Source organism: Panicum virgatum, chromosome 4N, assembly GCF_016808335.1.
Source record: "Panicum virgatum strain AP13 chromosome 4N, P.virgatum_v5, whole genome shotgun sequence".
NCBI lineage: Eukaryota > Viridiplantae > Streptophyta > Magnoliopsida > Poales > Poaceae > Panicum > Panicum virgatum.
Window position 1 is genome coordinate 2,974,533 of NC_053148.1, and position 18,669 is coordinate 2,993,201.

The window sequence follows — 18,669 nt, forward strand, 5'->3', positions numbered from 1 at the left end:
CAACGCCTCAGCGTGCTTTGTGCTGTTTGACGTAATTAATGGAGATGTACCAGTTCAACTGATGTTTCAATACAATTCGCGCCTTTCGGCTAAGGGGTGCTCCATTGTGATTTCGGCATTTCCTCTCTTCTATCTTATGTGGAAATTCAGGACTGAGGAAGGCCGGCTAAAGTATTAGCGTTTGGAAACGAAAAAAAAAGATATTTCTATATTTTATATATCCCTATAAAATTTAGTCTATAAATGTAAATGTATATAAATTAAATTTAGTCATCTAAAGTTTAGTCCGAACTAAAATTTAGTTTAATTGGTTCCCTGATGTCCGGCTGCGTTATATTGCTAGGTCCAAACGTGGTCAACTAATACAGCGTACCTCTTGTATTTAGGTTGACGCCAGCTAATCACCCACAAGCAATGCAAGCAATTCTTGTATTTAGCTGCAATCATGGTTGGGCTCAAGAATGTAAATGGTACGGATATTTTTCGACCATATTCGAATTTGATCCAGTTTGAAAGGATTTTTATCCATCCGTATCCGATTTCAGATATTCAATATCCGTATCCAGATACTAAAAGTTACATTTTTATGATCTCGACATCCGTTACAACTTATCGGACAAAAACTAACACTATCCTATCTGACTCCGTTTCAAACAAAAGTATGCATGAAAACAAATACGATATCAGTAATATTCATCCGTATTCGATCCGTTTACATCAAAGTGAAATCAGTCTCCCTAGCTAGCTCCATAACTGATGACTTGCAGTCCGCATAGTGAAATGGCATACTAATTATATTTACACATATATGGGCCAGTTTGGTAGAGCTCCATCTAATTTTAAGGGAGTTGATTCTCTGAGAGGAGAAATTCTGTGGTTGAAAGTGATTCTCTAGCATAAACTCTTAAAGTTAGGATGGAAAATCACTTCACAGAATCAGAAGAAGCTACTTTTTTCAGATTATAGCCTCTTAGTTCACTTCACAAAATCAGCAGAGAATCACTTCTCTCCAAAAAACTGTTTGACTGAGAACTCCTGAGAATCAGCTCTTGGAGATCTGCCAAAAGCACTCATAGTGTTTATATACATATAGATGGAAGACCAACAGTATATATAGCTCGCCTAATAGTCTAGCTAGAATTAAAGAGCTAACCTAGCACTAGTAGCAGCTCTGTGTTGCATCCTCTCGGTATCCACCATAGCATCTAGGACACAGAAATGGAGGAAACTAACCCTAAGAGCATGGCTAATGAGCACGCCTGCTGCCGGCGTTTGGAGCGATGATCTAGCACCGGCGCTGGTGTGGGGTCCACTGGTATTTAATGCAAAAGAGGGATTTCAGCCAATAGCAATTGGGCCACCGCGTCGTGATTGGTTTTCGCCCGCAGGAGGCGAGCGCGTCGCGAGATGCTCATCCCATTCTCTCTCTTCCTGTTTCTCTGGTCCACGTCACATTTTGCCTGCTTCTCCCTCTCAGAGCAGCCCGCAGCAGGCGAAATAGACGCCAGCGTGGAGGAGCATTAATTGCAGCGGCATGCAGCAGCACATGCAGGCAATGGGCAGCTAGCGCAGCAGCTGCGCAGCCAATAGGAGCGGTATGCACGCCTCTCAGCCCGCTTCAGCCGGCGCTTGGGTTGGGACACCGCCCGTTCCCCTCTCTCTCTTCTTTTCTCTTCCTGCCAGCGGGGACTTTTCTGACGTGGAGGCCCAAACCGCCCGCTGACCTGGCTCCATAATAGCTGCTCTCATCACTAAACTTGTTCTAACCTAACCAAACCTAAACCTAGAGGAAACGGGACTCCCCACGCCTCCGACGTTGGAACAGCCGCCGGAGGCGAAAGGAGCCGGTGGATTGGAAACGCCGCCGAGATGTCGCCTTTATTTCTGTCACCCTTGTTTACTGTAGCCGAGGGAAGAAAGAACGAAAGGACGAAAAGATAATATAAACGTACCTAGTCTTCTCTTAACCCCTTTGCATGCACTGCGACTATAAACTTCTGTAGCTTGAAAGCTAAATATTTGATACTCACGCCAATGATGTTAAGACTTTCTCATACACCGTTATTAATGGACTTTTTATTTCCTTACAAATTAGTTGTATTCGATATGGACTCTTTGATCAACAGCTAATTTTCTAATTCTTTCTAATTTCTAATTTAGCTATTCAATAACCATATTCAATATGGACTCTTCGGTCATGTCCTAATTTTTATTAATTATTTAATTCTGAAATTGACTATTTATTAACCTTACTTGATACAGATTTTTGAATTAATTTTTGACAGTTAGATTTTCTTAAAATTCAATGGTGTAAATTCTTTGCTTTTTTATTAACATAAAATTTTTAGACCCTCTCGGCGAAACGTAGTCATTTTTCTAATTTCTAATTTAGCCATGTAAAAAAAAGTAAGGACCCACTTAGGGTTATTATAAGGGGCAAAGCTAGATTAAAAATAGCCAAAAAAATGTCATTTTTACATGGTCTTTTTGCCCCCAGCTGGAGTATACATGTCTTGTTTTTTTACCGTAGTTAGTATTGTGGTGTGCAATCGTCCTTACATTTTAACCTCAAGCATTATTGGTCTTCTACCGCTAGAGTTATTATGGTCCTCCTCTCCGATCCCACTTGTTGTACATGGAGTTTTCAATCCAAATACCAATAAAAAAACCGAACAATTATTACCTCGCGCGGTCACGACACTAGTTGTACATGGAGTTTTCATCAAAAAATTAGTAGTCTGATGGGGGTATGGGTAACATTTATATTATCTGTAGCAACGCACCGGCACTATGCTAGTTATTTATGAAAAGTAGATAACAAATCTTATATAGACATATAGACATTACAACGCCCGTTCAAGTCATATTAGAAAACCTAGATGGATTCACATTTGGAGAAAATATAAGTTGAAGTTTATTCAATAGTCGGGCCCTGATGCTACAGATTAATGGTAATAAATGTTACAACTAAATCGGTGACATTTTTCTATCTTGTAATTAAGAAGAAGAACAAAAAAAATGTAATGATGAAGTATGCATACACGAAATATTAAATCATCATCGTACTGGCAGTTAAATTAGACCCGGTATTAACAAAACAAAACATAAATAATGGTGGCTATATGTCTATATGATACATGTTTCGACCGTACTTTATTTACAGGTAAGGTGAAATTGCTTCTGCTCATGGCAGCCACACTGATACTGCAGCACAGTACCACGGCCCCTATGGCCCCGCTGGAGCTGGGAACAGCAGCCTTGCGAATCCTGGCTGCCGAGACAAATGTGGAAATGTCAGCATCCCCTACCCATTCGGCATCGGGAAATACTGCTTCCGAGAAGGCTTTGAAGTCTACTGTCCCCCAGATGATGTTCCAATATTAAACACTTCCGGGACACCTCTATTGGAAATCAACCTGAACTTTAGCGAGGCTCGCATTCAGAATAACATATCACAGGTCTCCAATATCACCAAGTTCAATGACATGCTTATCGGTGCATCAGTTCCAGTTCAACGTTTCTTCCTGGTATCCAGAACTAGGAACATATTCATAGCCATTGGCTGTTCTACCGTGGCACTTGTTGCAGGGGATATGGAGACGCCAATTGAGCAGGATGCAGGGATTGGTTTCTACGTAATCAGCGCATGTGCGTCATTCTGCAGTAAGTATACCATCGATGATACTAGTACAGATTGTTCCGGCAGTGGCTGTTGTCAGATTGCAATTCCAAGAAACCTAAAATCCTTCTTCCCCGTCTTCTGGAGTAACACCCTCATCAGAACTCCGAACTTGAGTCCGTGCAGCTATGCATTCATCGCTGAGATAGGCTGGTTTACTTTTGATCCTTCCTATGTCACATCGCAAAATCTTCATAATCAATTTGGGTTCGGGCCTCCCTTGGTTCTCGATTGGGTTGTTGGGAACAGATCCTGTGAAGCCGCCAGGAAGATGGGATCATCGTATCCTTGCGTTGATACAAACAGTGAGTGCGTCGATGTGCCCAGCGGACTAGGGTATCGTTGCAACTGCTCCACAAGTTACGAGGGAAATCCAGACCTAGCCGAAGGATGCAGAGGTCAGTCCGCATGCACCCATCTCCGTAATCGATCACCTGATTTGCTTTCTTATTTGTGCTTTATTTACCAAAATTGACTCTACTCACCTATATTTCGACAGACATAAATGAGTGTGATCACCCATCCATGTATCCTTGCATTAATGGTACCTGCACCAACACTATTGGGAGCTACAGTTGTACTTGCCCAGCGGGAACTCAGAGCAAGGATCCAAAGAACTCACCATGCACTCCAATTCCCAGCACGAACAAGCACCATCAAGTGAAGGTGTTCATAGGTATCCCCTGCCCCCTATAGTTTTTCCATAAGGCGTGAGGTTCGTGGGCCAACCCACGGACCGGTATTTTGGTCTGACCCGAGCACGACATGGCACGAGGTTAATCGGTCTTGTGCTGGGCCGGTCCGTGCCTCGTGTCGTGCTTGGGCTGAGACCTTGACACGGTTAGCGGTTGGTCCAATATATCCGGTAATTCTATCTCATAAAATCAAATTTGTACCACAGGTCTACACATGTATACATATTTTCATCACCAAACTCTAACTTCCCATCTCCCAAATTTTCTCCCCTGTCCCTCTCCTGACTCCTGCGGCCGCGCTCACTCCTCCTCCCTTATCCTCCGAGCAGCATCGGCGCCAGGCCACCTCCTTCCCACCACCACGGCGACGTGGTGCAGCTAGCCTGCTCTACACCTCAACTCCTGCACACGCACTCCTCTTGTTCCTGCACGTTGACACCGACGTCGATAGCTACTCCCTTCCCTAGTTGCATTTCGGCTGACGCTCGACCTCCCCCCATTCCTGCACACCAGTGCTAGCTCCCACCCCTCCTCCCTCCTCCCAGCGGCGATGCGGACGATGTGGCATGGCGGTGTGGTCGGCATCCGCCCCCAACGATGGTGGTGCAGCGAGATCTGCGAGGACGAACAACACCCATGTGCGTGCGGTGTGGTTGCATGGGCCAAATAGGCCGATTGGGCCGCCACGACACGACTAAGGCAGTTTGGTGCCGTGCCTAGGCTGTGGGGTCAACCCATGGGCTATCACGGCCCGGCTCGTTTAACAATCGTGCCTAATCGGGCCCATGCTGTGTTGGGTCGGGCTACCCATTTGGCCATCTACCCCCCTCCCCCATCGCCCTTATTGGCGACACGAGGAGCGACTCGCCTCCTCCTCCTCGTCGTCGTAAGCCGCCCGCCCAGCCTCTCTCTCTCTTCCCTGAAACCTAGGTCATCTTCCCCACCTTCGTTTTGGTTGCCAGCGGCCGCCAGGGTCTGGAATCGCTCGCTTCATTGCCACATCCATACCTCCCTTGGCTGGATCTTTCGCGGAGCAATGTTCCTCCACCTCATACAGGCGCAACACCCTCCTACCGGCACTCACGATCACATCCGTGGTGTCAGCGCTCGCCGGCGGGGAAGCAGGGGATGCGGGCGGCAAGGTGCAATGGTTTTGTCCGGCCGCAAGCCCAGTCGGCGTGGGCCCTAGGCAAGCTCGGTGCTCGTGTTGTGGGTGGTCTACTCGACTCCATCGTTAGTGCCGCCTAGGTGGTCCGCCTCTGGTCGGGAGCGCTACCTCCTTGGTCATGTATCTGGTGCCCGTCCAAGGAGGGGAGGGGGAGGCTCTGTTGCTGGTGCTCCGAGGCATCCATGTGCACCGGTGGCTATTGTTGCGGCTGGTGCCGGTGGACGGCCAACTACCGCAGTAGGTGCAGGCTCTTCGTTGCCTCCACTCGGGCAAGGAAGAATCTTTTTTGTCCTAGTGTGCTTCATGACCTTCTCTGGACCATTGTCTTCTCTATTGGGCGGTTGCCAGAGTTTGGCCCTATTTGTTTTCGCTTAGATTATAATCTAAGTGTGGCCGAGAGAAGCGAAGATTTTCTCGCTTCTCGATTCTTGCTTCTCGTAGTTCAAATCTCTGAAGCGGATTACCACAGAAGCAAAAATAAGCGAAGCATTTGGTGGGATTATCGCTTATTTCCACCGATAAGCCGATTATAATCGGAAACAAATAGGGCCTTTGGCAGATGCTCTGCCGCCGCTGATTTGGGTGGATGCTTTTGCCACATTGTATTACTTGTCTTCTACGGTGGATGCTTTCTCATTGTGTTCTGTCGTTCTAGCAGATGCTTTGCCGTTGTCATCATGGTCGTTGCTAGATGCTCCGGACGGAAGCTTTACTGCTGTAGTCGTGGTCGTTGCTAGATGCTCCGAATGAATGCTTTGCAGTCGCGTCTATTCTCTTAGTTGTACCTAGCCGTCTAGTTATATTTTCAGGGTTGTATGGGATCCTTCTTTTTCTTACCTTTTGTTTTGGTTTAGGTCCTTATCAACAGCTTGGTGGATTGTTTTTTGCGCTATGAGGGTTCTCTCATAGTTGTATTGTGTAATTCTTCTACTCTTAATGGAAAACGTGCTCAGCCACACGGTCTCAAAAGAAGGTAGTCGTATGTATATTCTACACGTATAATATATGTTTTCTAAAGGGAAAGTCATGGAAATGATCGATGAAAAGGCATAGTAATAAAATTATAAAAAACGCACTTCCGCACCATTAATGTTTTCACTCTCTCTGATTCTACCATGCATGCTAGTATGGCGTACTACCTGTGTCCATAATAGAATGTAATTCTTGCTTTCGATAAGTCAAATAGTTTAAACTTTAACAACAATTATATAAAAAATTAATAACATTTATGATACAAATAAAGTACTATTAGATTATTTATAGAATATATTTTTATAGTAATTTATTTGGAGACATAAATGCTATACTACTATTTATTATACAAATTGCATTCTTTTATAGACAGAGGAAGTAGATGAAAAACCTCACTGCAACTAGAGTTTTTTTTTCCTTCCGGTGACCCATATCCAAACTGTGAAAAAATAGTTGTAGATATAATAGTAGAAAAATATAGTAGCTACAACTCCTTTCATCCTAAAATGTAGGGTATTTTGATTTGTCCTAAGTTAAACTTCTCTCATATTTTGGAACGGAGAGAGTAATAAATAACCTAAAATTTAGGATATCGGATATTCTTATTTTTTTCCTTGTTAGAAAGTTCAAATTAACATGCATGGCTGATCTGTCTTTTTTAAAAAAATTAAGCAATGGCAATGGAATGAGTTGACCTGATGATGATGTTGATGACAACCTACTTTTAGGCACTTCTATCGGCTTCGTCCTCATCATCATTTGTATATCTGCTCTACTGATCCAGTATCAAAAAAAGAAGTTGGAAAAGGAGAAGGAAAAGTTCTTCAAACAAAATGGTGGTAATATATTATACCAACAAATGCTCGCTAAACAAATTGATACGGTGATACTATTTACAATAGAAGATTTGAAGAAGGTGACAAATAATTATGATAGAAGCAGGGAACTAGGCAGAGGAGGCCATGGCACTATCTACAAGGGCATTCTAGATGATAACAAGGTAGTTGCTGTGAAGCGGTCGAAGATTATGAATGTGATTCATGCCGAAGAATTTGTGCAGGAGATTATTATACTATCGCAGCTTAACCACCGGAACGTGGCCAGACTTCTGGGCTGCTGCTTGGAGGTGGAAGTGCCCATATTAGTGTACGAATATATTCCAAATGGAACTCTCTTTCAATTTATCCATGATAACCACGGTAGAGCAGCAGTGTCATTAGAAGACCGTCTGAGGATCGCTCAAGAATCTGCTGAAGCATTGGAATATCTCCACCTTTCCATCAACCGCCCTATTGTTCATGGAGATGTGAAGTCTCCTAACATTCTTCTAGATGACAAGTTCATGGCAAAAGTGACCGATTTTGGGGCATCAAGGATCCTTCCTAAGGATGAAGTTCAGCTCATGACAATGGTCCAAGGAACTCTAGGTTACCTAGACCCTGAATACCTGCAGGAGAGAAAATTGACGGAGAAAAGTGATGTCTACAGCTTCGGAGTTGTGATTCTAGAGCTGATCACAAGGAAGACAGCAATATACTTTGAGAGGCCTGGTGAAGGGAAAAATCTCGCATCATCTTTCTTGGAAGCAATGAAAGGTAATAGAGTTGGATGTATGTTGGACTCTAGCATAACGGGCGTGGGAACGAAGGAATTGTTCCAAGAGGTTACTGAGCTGGCTAGTCGATGCTTGAGCTTGAAAGGGGAAGAAAGGCTTTCCATGACCCAAGTGGCTGACAAGCTGAAGGCTATACGAAGTACCTGGAGGTATTGTTGTTGAAGCAGGAAGAAACTCTGCATCTAACTGAGAAGGTGGGCTCGGATTCATCTATCTGTGAACTACCACCTAGCAGTTACTGGACAGCGCGAATACTGGCCGTGGACATCGAAACTCCACATGTGGACCGTGTTGGTACTAGTTAGGCGTCATGTCCTTCTGCCCACGGACTGCATCGCATCAGAGAGCCAGGCTGTCGCTGGCCAGGCAACACGCCCGCTTTTTTCTTGCCTGCGTCTGTAGCGCATGGATGCCTGGAGAAGCTGTTTGGTTGCAGTTTTGAGTAGCTCGCGCACACCGGGGCGAGCAGCGGCGGCCGCGGAACATGCCCAAGCTCTACAGAAACGGCCGATTTCTGCGTTTCCCGCGAGCCTGGCAGCCCTGGCTAGCCCTGGCCAGCTCTAAAACGGGCAACCAATCGGACCCTTAGTGCACTCAACGAGCGGCCCGCGTATGCTGCTGGAGCATTGGAGTTTTTTTTAATTTTATATTTTTTTCGATTTATCAAAAATATATGTCTTGTTTTTTTATTTTCAAAAATGTCACCCAGCCGCCGGTTCATCCGGCGGAAGGTTGTTACCGCCGGTTCGAACCGGCGGTAGGATCGTTCCGCGCTGGGCCGTGGTGGGCCGAACCTTACCGCCGGTTGAAACGGCGGTAGGTGAACCTACCGCCGGTTGAAACGGCGGTAAGCACCTACCGCCGGTTCAACCGGCTGTAAGGTCCCGCCTTTTAAACCGCGCGCGTCCCCCAGCGCCGCCGCCCGCTCGCTCCGCCCGCGCCGCCAGCGCCACCGCCCGCCCGCGACGCCGCCCGCCCGCTCCGCCCGCGCTGCCGCCCGCTCGCGCGCTGCCCCGTGCCGCCGCCCGCGCGCTGCCCCGCGCCGCCGCCCGCCCGCCCCCCGCGCGGCTCCCGCACGCGCGCCGGGCGCTCGCAGCGCTCTCCCGGCCGCCTGCCGCCGCACCGAGACGGCACGCGCAGGTACATTTTAAATTTTAATTTTATTAATAATAGTTTGTAGATTAGAATTAGAAATATTAGTATTTTTTAATATAGTTTTTTGTGTAGATTAGAATTAGAATTAGAAATAGTTTTTAGCGTGTAGATTAGAATTAGAATTAGAAATAGTTTTTTGTGTAGATTAGAATTAGAATTTTAATTTGTCGCATAAAAATAGTATTAATTAATATTATATTACAGAAAAATAGAAATTGTTGTCAGTAATAAAAATTGTAAAGAAATAATTAAGATATATGCAAAAATAGCAGAATTATTTTTTAGCGTTGATTAAATTCTAAGGAAGAGTAATTATTGTCGTAAATATTGACAGGCATGTCAGATGATTTGTATTTTCAAGTGTTCTATGGGTCAGGAGAAGTTAGATATGGTCCTGAAGGGGTAGATTTGTCAGAGTTTAGCTCGATCACAAAAAAAATACCCCGAGCTAGAGAGAGGACTTGGATTTCAATATCCAATTGGCTATTTAAAGCTTTCAGTCTTAGTCGAGATGAATATGAGATCTCTGTCATGGCAGCGGTTAGTCGAAGGGAACCAGTATTTTGGGAGCTATTGCCGCTTGAAGGGACGCAAAACTGGAGGAATTATGTCAATATAAGTAGTAGCCGAGGCTTACCGCTTGTGTTGTTTGTTCAAGCATTCGAGAAGATTAGTTTTAGAACTGAAGCGGGCGGGGATCATGAAGGCCAGGGAGATATAGTTTCCGAAGAAACTGAGACGATGCATGAATCTCATGAAGAAGATGGTGAACTTGAGATTTTAGAAGATGATAGACATGCTGCACACGAATCTCGTCAAGCAACTGGTCAGGCTGATGAAGGGGAAAACATTCCAGAGATAGTTGAAGAGTTTCAGAGGGAGGGTGAAGAACAGCACAATGCAATGAATGATGACTCCTCGGATGATGATGATGATGACGACGAAGATTATCATGTCCCACACAATTGGTCCGGTTATGAATTTTCAAAATTAAGTGTAAATGAAGGTGAAGCGGTGTCTTGGGAGTACAGGCAAAATGAGGTATGCATCGGTTCGGTGTATGCTAACAGTGACAACATGAAGGAAGCTATAAAACGTTGGTCGACTCTCTCTTTGCAAAGACAGTTCAAAGTTCTCAAGAGCAGTCCGAGAACATATGACGTGCGTTGTGTGAGAAGCGAATGTCCTTTCAGGGTGTATGCTTCTATGGGCAAGTGGCAGGATTTCTGGGAGGTTAAAAAAATTGTGGAGCACACATGCCTGCTTGAGCAATTAGAACCACAGCACCGCAACCTCAGTGCAGGTTTCATAGCTAACTACATGTACCCTTTGATCGTGGACAATCCTAGTTATGAACCTAAGTCAATCATTTGTGCTGTTGAGGAGGAGTTTAAATATAAAATTAGCTACAACAAAGCTTACAGAGCGAAACAGAAAGCGCTGCAGATGAGGTGGGGGACGTATGAAGCTTCGTATCACAATATACCGGCATTGCTGCACACTATTTGTCTTAGAAATCCTGGTAGCTACTACGACTTGAAAACGTATCCATGTGCCCAGAAGTCTGGAAAGCAGGTACTCCAACGGTCGTTCTTGGCCTTGGGCGCTTGCATTGAGGCGTTTCCGCACTGCCGGCCAGTCATTTGTATAGATGGGACATTTTTGACAGGAAGGTATAAAGGCACAATCCTCACAGCTGTTGCAGCTGATGGTAACAGACAATTGTTGCCTTTGGCAATTGCCTTTGTGGAGAAAGAATCAGGAGATACTTGGTATTGGTTTTTGCAGAGGGTGAAGCAGATGATTGTCAAAGATGTAGAGAACGTGTGTTTGATTCATGATCGGCACAAGGGTATATTACAAGCAATCGATGACATACAGAATGGTTCTACTGAGTGTAGTAGGACTGCACTTTGGCCGGACCTAAAGAGTAGGTGGTGCATGAGGCATATGGGGGCAAACTTTCATACCCAGTTCAAGAACAAAATCCTTATGAAGCTATTCAAGCGGTTATGCAGCCAGAATCAGGAAAGAAAATTCAACTTCCTATGGAAAAAATTGGATGAGCTAACAAAAAAGCAAACGGCGGAGCTAGCGAAGAGATCTGTCAATCCAGAGGACGACGACCAGGTCTCGCTTGAAGATGTGGGCTTGGACGGTCCGAATGTCAGGCGCAAAAGGAGAAAGGCAATTAAGACATTCTCTGAGTGGATTGAGCACGAACCAAAAGAGAAATGGGCTTTACTGTTTGATGAAGGAGGTGCTAGGTACGGTTTAATGACTACGAACCTAGCCGAGGTATACAATTGGGTGCTGCGTGGGGTAAGATCATTGCCACTTGTTGGGATCGTGAAGTTCTTCTTGTATCGCACTTGCGAGTACTTCAGGGACCGTTACGCTGTGGCACAGAAAGATATGGTTGATAATCGTAAAGTTTACGGATACAAGGTTACGGAGCATATGGAGGAAGCTTTCAAAAAGGCCCGTTTACATCGGGTGACTCCAGTTGGCTCTATGGAACGTCGGTACGAGGTGATGTGTAGGGACAAAGGCCGAATGGGGGCCGGCGTGAGAAGCATGTGCAGGAGTGTGTTCTCCGTCCTGATGCTTGTATTTGCTCATGTCATAAGCCAAAGCTGCTGCACCTGCCGTGCACACATGTCATTGCTGCCTGTTTTGAAGCTGGTGGATTACAGGCTCGTATGTATGTCTCAAATTACTTCATGAAGGAAACTATTTGGATGACTTGGAGGCACGAGATATATGGGTTTCGCATCCTTGGAGACTTCATAACTGATCCTGGACACAATGCAACTTACATTCCAGATCCAGATCCAGAAATGTTTCAAGGGGTGGGCCGACGCAAGAAGAAACGCATTAGAAATAACATGGATCGATCGGAGGCTGGTCGAGATGTCCGCCTCTGCTCGAAGTGCCATGAGACGGGTCATACGTACAAGTATTGTACGGCATTGAGTTATGGTGGCCGCACAGATGGAGCGGGCCCATCTGAAGCTGCTCCAAATCCGGCACCGCAGGCAACGGGTCGTCGTGGCCGCCGTCCTAACAACGATGGCCTTATGTGATCGATGACGATTGTCATTTGTGTCATTCGCTATTCAATCATGTTCGATGTTAAATTATGTAATATTACGAACTAATATGTCGTAAACTGATTTCGTCTTGGCGTACGAATATTTGTTGTAATATGTGCCCCAAATATATGTTCAACTTTATTGCTGTAATTGGAATTTGAAGTTATATGATATGTAATTTGTTGTGCATCATTTATAAGTTTATTACGTTATGTTTTATTTAGTATTTTATTAAAAATTTGTTGTATTACTTAATTTATGTTCTGAAATTTTATTTATTATTTTTTTACGTTAATGTTATTATGCTTAATATTGTTATTTATGTTCTGAAATTATTTGTAATAAATCTCATTATACAGGTATGGCGCACGAGGAAGGAGCTACCCCTGAGTTGCTAGATGCTCTCGTCGACAAGCGCCACCGGTCGTACATGTCTGCGGTCCGTGGCATCAGCTTAGGGACGTTTCGGGCTCGTGTGCCCATGTCGACGATGCCGATACACCGTCGCTGGGTTCCTAGGTACGGATTACATTTGTCACATATTTTAGTTGTTTCCTTAACCGTTTGTTCTAACTTGATTTTCATTTTCGCTATGCAGGTTACGCGCTTCAGGTCTTCTCCCGATTGCGCGACTTGTGGAGGGAGATATGGCCGACCCTGCACGTCGACCTAGGGACAGGGCTCCACGGTTCCAGTTCGACATGTCCCTCCTCGCGGCACTTCTCGACCGTTGGCGTCCGGAGACGCACACGTTTCACCTCTCGGTTGGTGAGATGACCCCTACTCTTCAGGACGTGGCGATGCTTCTAGGCTTGCCGTGTGCTGGACGAGCTGTGGGTGCAGAGGACGTGGGACTCTCGTGGCGCGACGACCTTTTGGCTCGGTTCGCCGGGGTTCAGCGCAACGAGCTAGCGTTGCCGTACCGGCCCTTGCCTGCGAACCAGGCACACGGACCGACAAAGAGGTGGCTTCTACAGTTCAGTGTGAGTACATAAATGTTGATTCTTTCCGTACTTATATTGATACGTATTTGCATTGACGACTCGTACCATTTTGAAGGTGGACTACATGAGGGCAGACGCAGACGACTTTACGGTTGCCAGGCACTTCGAGGCCTACTTACTGTGGCTGTTTGGCTGGGTCATGTTCTGCAGCTCGCAGGGTGACTCGTGCCCCAAACAGCTCATTCCTTTGGCGAGGTCGATAGCTGACGCTCCACTTCACGAGATGCCACAGTTCAGCTGGGGTTCTGCTGTTTTGGCTGCGAGTTACAGGGGTCTTTGCACAGGCGTGACGAAGGTCTCAGCAGAGGAGCCCATTTTTGTTGGGTGTCCTCTACTGTTACAGCTCTGGTCTTACGAGCGCTTTCCCGTCGGTAGGCCAGAGATGGACTTCGAGCCGTACGTCCAGCTGTCCCCAGACCACGACGACGTCGACAGACCTACGATGGGTTCGTTGTGGTGCCTGAGGAGGGTACGTTACATCGTTTGTATTTTTTACGTTAATGTTACATGCGTGCACAAATGTACGATTTAGCGGTTAACTTTTTTTTCATTGTGCAGCCTTCTTGGGTCGGCGTGCAGACGAGGAAGTCGTACCACGACTTCGTTGGTCAGTTTGACGCTCTTGTGGACACGGACGTGAGGTGGACTCCGTACACTGCAGCCGATATTTACGCCCGGGCACCGAGCGGTCTGTCGTCTTTATGCCTGCGAGATCACGAGTACTGGATGACGAGGAAGCCGATCCTTTACGACATCCACGTCGAGGAGTACCACGTTCACCGGGTTATGAGGCAGTTCGGTCTCTACCAGCAGACCCCGGTCCCGATTGTGCACTCAGTGGAGGCCCACGTCCACAGGTACCGAATAAATAGTTTTGTTAATAATTAATCATTTTTTAACCTACCATTTAGCATTCAATCGCTCAAGCTTTCTATTATAGGTGGACACAGCAGGGTCAGCCACCAGGCTCGCGGTGGGCCGACAAGGTCCGTCCTTACGTCGACTCTTGGGCTGCGGCCCTCGACGACGTCGTTTTCGAGGATCGGCTGCACAGCGACGAGGCGTTCGCGGACTACCTACGGTGGTACCTGCCGAGGACGCGCACACGTGTCGTGCACGTTCCACCAGAGGCTCCGATCGAGGCCGCAAGGGTGTCGGAGACGTACCCCGTAGTTCGAGATCAGAACTTCGCCATAGCGGTACGTTTCTCTGATTGAATTTGCAGTACAAAAAACTAGTTGCATATGATGTTACTACTTCCTCGGTACAGTATGATGTCATACGAGTGATTGAGTCCGAGGCTTCGTCGAGTATGGGCCAGTACCATGACATGACGCCCGCCCAGCACCAGAGCACACTGCAGAAGATCGTCGATATGTGCAAGCGATTCCGACGAGCCATGACCTGTCGTGAGGACGACACCTTCCTCCCACCTCGCAGTTCGGGGCCGGTTCCTGTGACCGGTCCATCGTCACGACGGTCTGCACCCGCGGCACAGTCAGGTCCACCGCCACCGCCACCGCCACCTGAAACGATGACGACACCTTCGGGTTCTGCAGTTCGGCCCACGTACGTGCCGCGACCGGCACATTTGTTAATTAATTTGTTCCGTCATACTATCTTATGTATGCATATGCAGACTATGATTCGATGTGTCTATTACGTACCATTATGATGAGTAGGCTGGTGCAATGATTCGGGCGATGGTATATGTCCGTGGAGTGAAATTATAACGATTAGGCCGGTGCCGTGCAGTGTTTCGGGCGATTGGATATGTCGGGGCAGTGCAATAATCACGAGTGAGCGCTGTCGAACGTGAAAGTGCTGAAGTCATGAGCAGTGAGACGTCGTGTCGTTGTTTAAAGTGGGAGCAGTGAGCGGTGTTGAGCGTGCGAGGGTACAAATATAGTGGTACGAGTGAGCGCTGTGGAGCGTGCGAATACAGTAGGCTTTTCATGTGCATTTACACTCCACACTCCGGGTATCAGACCTTTGTGCGCCTATAAATACTCACAAGCTTGTGAGCTCCCAGCAACACTCAAACACCAAAGCTCATTGTATACCCAATGTCTGGAGGTGGGTCTAGCGGGAAGAATTACTACGGTTTTGGCAAAGGAAAAGGGGGAAGAAAGGGAGACCCCATAATATGGGAGGGGCCTCTTGGACCCGATTCCTTTCCAGAACCAGTGTTTGAGTTTCCGCCACAACACAAGAGTGAATTTATCAATGAAACTCCTCTTCGAGAATACGATAACCATAGAGAAACGTGGCCAAAATGCAGACATGGTGAGGACTGCTTAGTGCAGATGTGCACCGACGGGATGGATGGCGGTCGGCGTTTCTTCAAATGCCCTCACGCATGGGTAATGCTCGCTTGTTTTATTTCTTTATTCATTGAGACACCTTACATGAAATTTGTTTTGCAGTCTTCAGATGCTCCAGAAAACTGTGGGTTTACCAGGTGGGTCGATCCTGCACCAATTGATTCTGTTCAGGAGTTCATCGAGTACCTCCAGATTAAGATATTTGATCTAGAGTGCAAGGTGAACCATTACGAGGAAATAAGCGAGGGTAACAAAGACGGCGAAGATGATGATAACAGCAATGCTGCCGCTTCACAAGATGAACCATGCACTATTCCTTACTGCAACTGCCCTTGTCACAAGAACAAGGGCCCTGGCCCTCCGGCACCACCGCCTGCGCAACCTGCAATGGGTGGATACTGTGGAGAAGGCTCAACGCAGTTTGCTACGTGGGGGTACAGCTATTAGGACTACCTAGTCCAAGTGACATGTTGCATCGTTGTATTTGTTGGGTTTTTTTAAATTACCTAAGGCATGTTAGTTTAGATCAAAATCTGTTTACCGTAGTTGCAACGGGTTTTGCCATGCCACTGCATTTCTGCTGATGGTTTCATTAACGTTGTATTATAATGTAATTCCTATGATTAACATTTTGACGATTACGCCGGTACCATGTAGTGTTCCGGACGATGCGATGTGTCAGGGCAGTGCAAAAATCACGAGTAGGTCGATGCAGTGACAGTACGACGAGTTTAAAGTGGGCGATGCGATGAGTAGGTCGATGCAATAATCCGTGTTTAAAGTTGTAGCAGTGAACGCTGTGGAGCGTGCGAATACAGTTGGTACGAGCAGTGAGAGGTGTTGTTCCTTCTTTTAGTGGAATGAGTGCGCACTGTGGAGCTTGCGAGTGCAGAACCGTGGACGACCGTGGAGCAGTGAGAGGTAATATCTGTGTTCAAAGTGATTGGACATGCAAGCAGCCCTGCGTCTATAAAAGAGCACCTTGTGGTTCCTGAGAGCACAGACTTGCAATTCAATTTCCACTTTTTTTAATTAGCCCAACCAAACAGCTATGAGCTCCTCATTCTCCCGGGCAGCTTTCCGTCGGGAAATGGAGGCTAATTTAGGACCTTCTCCTAACGATCCCAATAGATGTATTACAGATTGCAAGGTATGGTCGAAAGGTGTAGAGCCACCCGATTGCTATTGCCAAATGTGTTGTGTTCCGAACATATCTCGTGATTACGAGACTTTTGGCCAGAGGTATTGGTGTTGCAAGAATATCGAGGAAGTCCAAAAAAGAGGTGCAACATCACAGGTATAGATTAATTTGTAAATATGCTTTTATTATTTTTATTAACTTTGAATCATTTCTTGCTTGTAAAAGTACGTTGGTGATGACACGCATACTCATTGGTGTCATTTTCATGAGTGGATTGACACGTGGATCACTCATCGTGATCAGCAATATATGGAGTGGTTAAAGAAGGTGAATGAAGATTTACGCAAAGGCGAGCGTGCAAAACCAGACATCGCGGGACGTGATAACGGTACTGCCCGTGAATGATTGATGTTGTACTGCTCCGTCTGAATAAATAATGTAATGTTTGTTCGAATTACCTAAGGCATGTTAGTTTTAGTATTGGACCTCGTTACCGTAGTTTGCAACAGGTCCTGACATGCCATGTCATGTGTTCTGTGCGTTGAATTGTGTGGACCACTATTTAATTTGTGTTCAATGTTTGAACGGTTATTGTTTTCATTGTTTTTATTGTGTGTACTGGCCGATATATGCCAATGGAGTTGTCATCGCGTCGGTCTGAAAAGTTTATTTGTAGGGCAATGCTTCTAAATAATTTAGTTGCAGCTAGTACAAATTACACAATGTCGATAAATTTGACATTGAAATTACAATAACAATTGCACTGGCATGTACATGGAACACGCTAACGTCGTGCTCCATCTAGACCTAACATGCCTTAGGGAATATGAAATTCGAACATTACATGATATTCATCTACTGAGTTCACCGAGGATACTTCCCCTTCCTAATAGCCTCGGGTCCCGCCTCCATCGCACGGCGGGCCCTCTCTCGCTTCCTCTCCCTATCAGCTTCACGCTCCTCCGCCTGCCGACGTTCCACTTCTGCGAACCTCTTCTCGATCTCTTCTTTATCTTTCTTGCGCTTCTCCTCCATTTTTTTCCTCTTGCAGCATTCGCTGCCACCTTCCCGCAGCCCACCTTGCTTGGCGCTCAACGTGTTCCTTAGCTTCGGTCGATTGCTCCGTGTCCAGCCACTGTATGAAATCACAAAGAGGTGGTGGACTCTATTTCCAAGCCGAGTTAGAATTAACATACTCAACTCCAAAGGCGCAAACTAGATAGTGCGAGGTGATACCTTCACTTTGTCCTTGCCGTAGCGCTTTGGCGGATCGAACTCGTAGTTCTCACACATGAAGAACCTCCTGCCGAAGTCATCGCCCAAAACTTTGGACTCCATCAGCTTGCACAACGAACCGCAGAAGCACATTGGAACCTGCACTCCTTGAGGTACAGGTTCTCTAATTTTGTTCCACGGAATGTAGGTAGAACCAGAGGAAGACATGGTGGCCGTGCGTGGATGGCTAAAGACTCCGTATGAGATGGCTACTGACTTCATATGAGATGGGGCGATGTTTTATTTATAGATGGAGCTATTTGGTCTATAGGCATGGTTCACGCATGTCTATCGCCGTTTGAAACGGCGGTAAGTACTCCCATATTTTAAATTATAGTGGGGGTGCAGAAGAATCTGATGCAAGGTGACAATACATCGAAATGGTAATTGAAACTCATGAATATCTCATGACAAAAAATTTTCACAGACTATTAGAGTTAAATCTAATTTGTATAAATTTTTAAAAAATATTTCCCTAATCTCCGCTATCTCTATTATTTTCTGAAATATCTCTAAATGTAAAGATAATAATTACAGTTCATGTAG

The 18,669-nt window shown here is 46.0% G+C and overlaps 1 protein-coding gene and 1 pseudogene across 1 annotated transcript; both read left to right on the forward strand.

Annotated features, from left to right (window-relative positions):
• The first annotated feature begins 2,749 nt into the window (after positions 1-2,749).
• LOC120670428 lies at positions 2,750-8,291 on the forward strand (annotated as a pseudogene).
• A 4,385-nt stretch (positions 8,292-12,676) lies between these two features.
• Positions 12,677-18,349, forward strand: LOC120670429 (protein MAIN-LIKE 2-like). The gene is made up of 6 exons (XM_039950524.1): positions 12,677-12,898; positions 12,978-13,362; positions 13,439-13,852; positions 13,942-14,024; positions 14,324-14,582; positions 18,272-18,349. The coding sequence occupies exons 1-6, from the start codon at positions 12,741-12,743 to the stop codon at positions 18,347-18,349; spliced, it is 1,377 nt and encodes a 458-aa protein (XP_039806458.1). The 5' UTR covers positions 12,677-12,740.
• Positions 18,350-18,669: the final 320 nt, after the last annotated feature.

What these genes read in the sequence shown, in the direction of transcription:
- LOC120670429 (XM_039950524.1), top strand. Translation starts at nt 12,741, where the DNA reads ATGGCGCACGAGGAAGGAGCTACCCCTGAGTTGCTAGATGCTCTCGTC. An exon ending in CACCGTCGCTGGGTTCCTAG is followed by an intron (nt 12,899 to 12,977) that starts GTACGGATTACA and finishes TTCGCTATGCAG; the next exon opens with GTTACGCGCTTCAGGTCTTC. An exon ending in CGTTGTGGTGCCTGAGGAGG is followed by an intron (nt 13,853 to 13,941) that starts GTACGTTACATC and finishes TTCATTGTGCAG; the next exon opens with CCTTCTTGGGTCGGCGTGCA.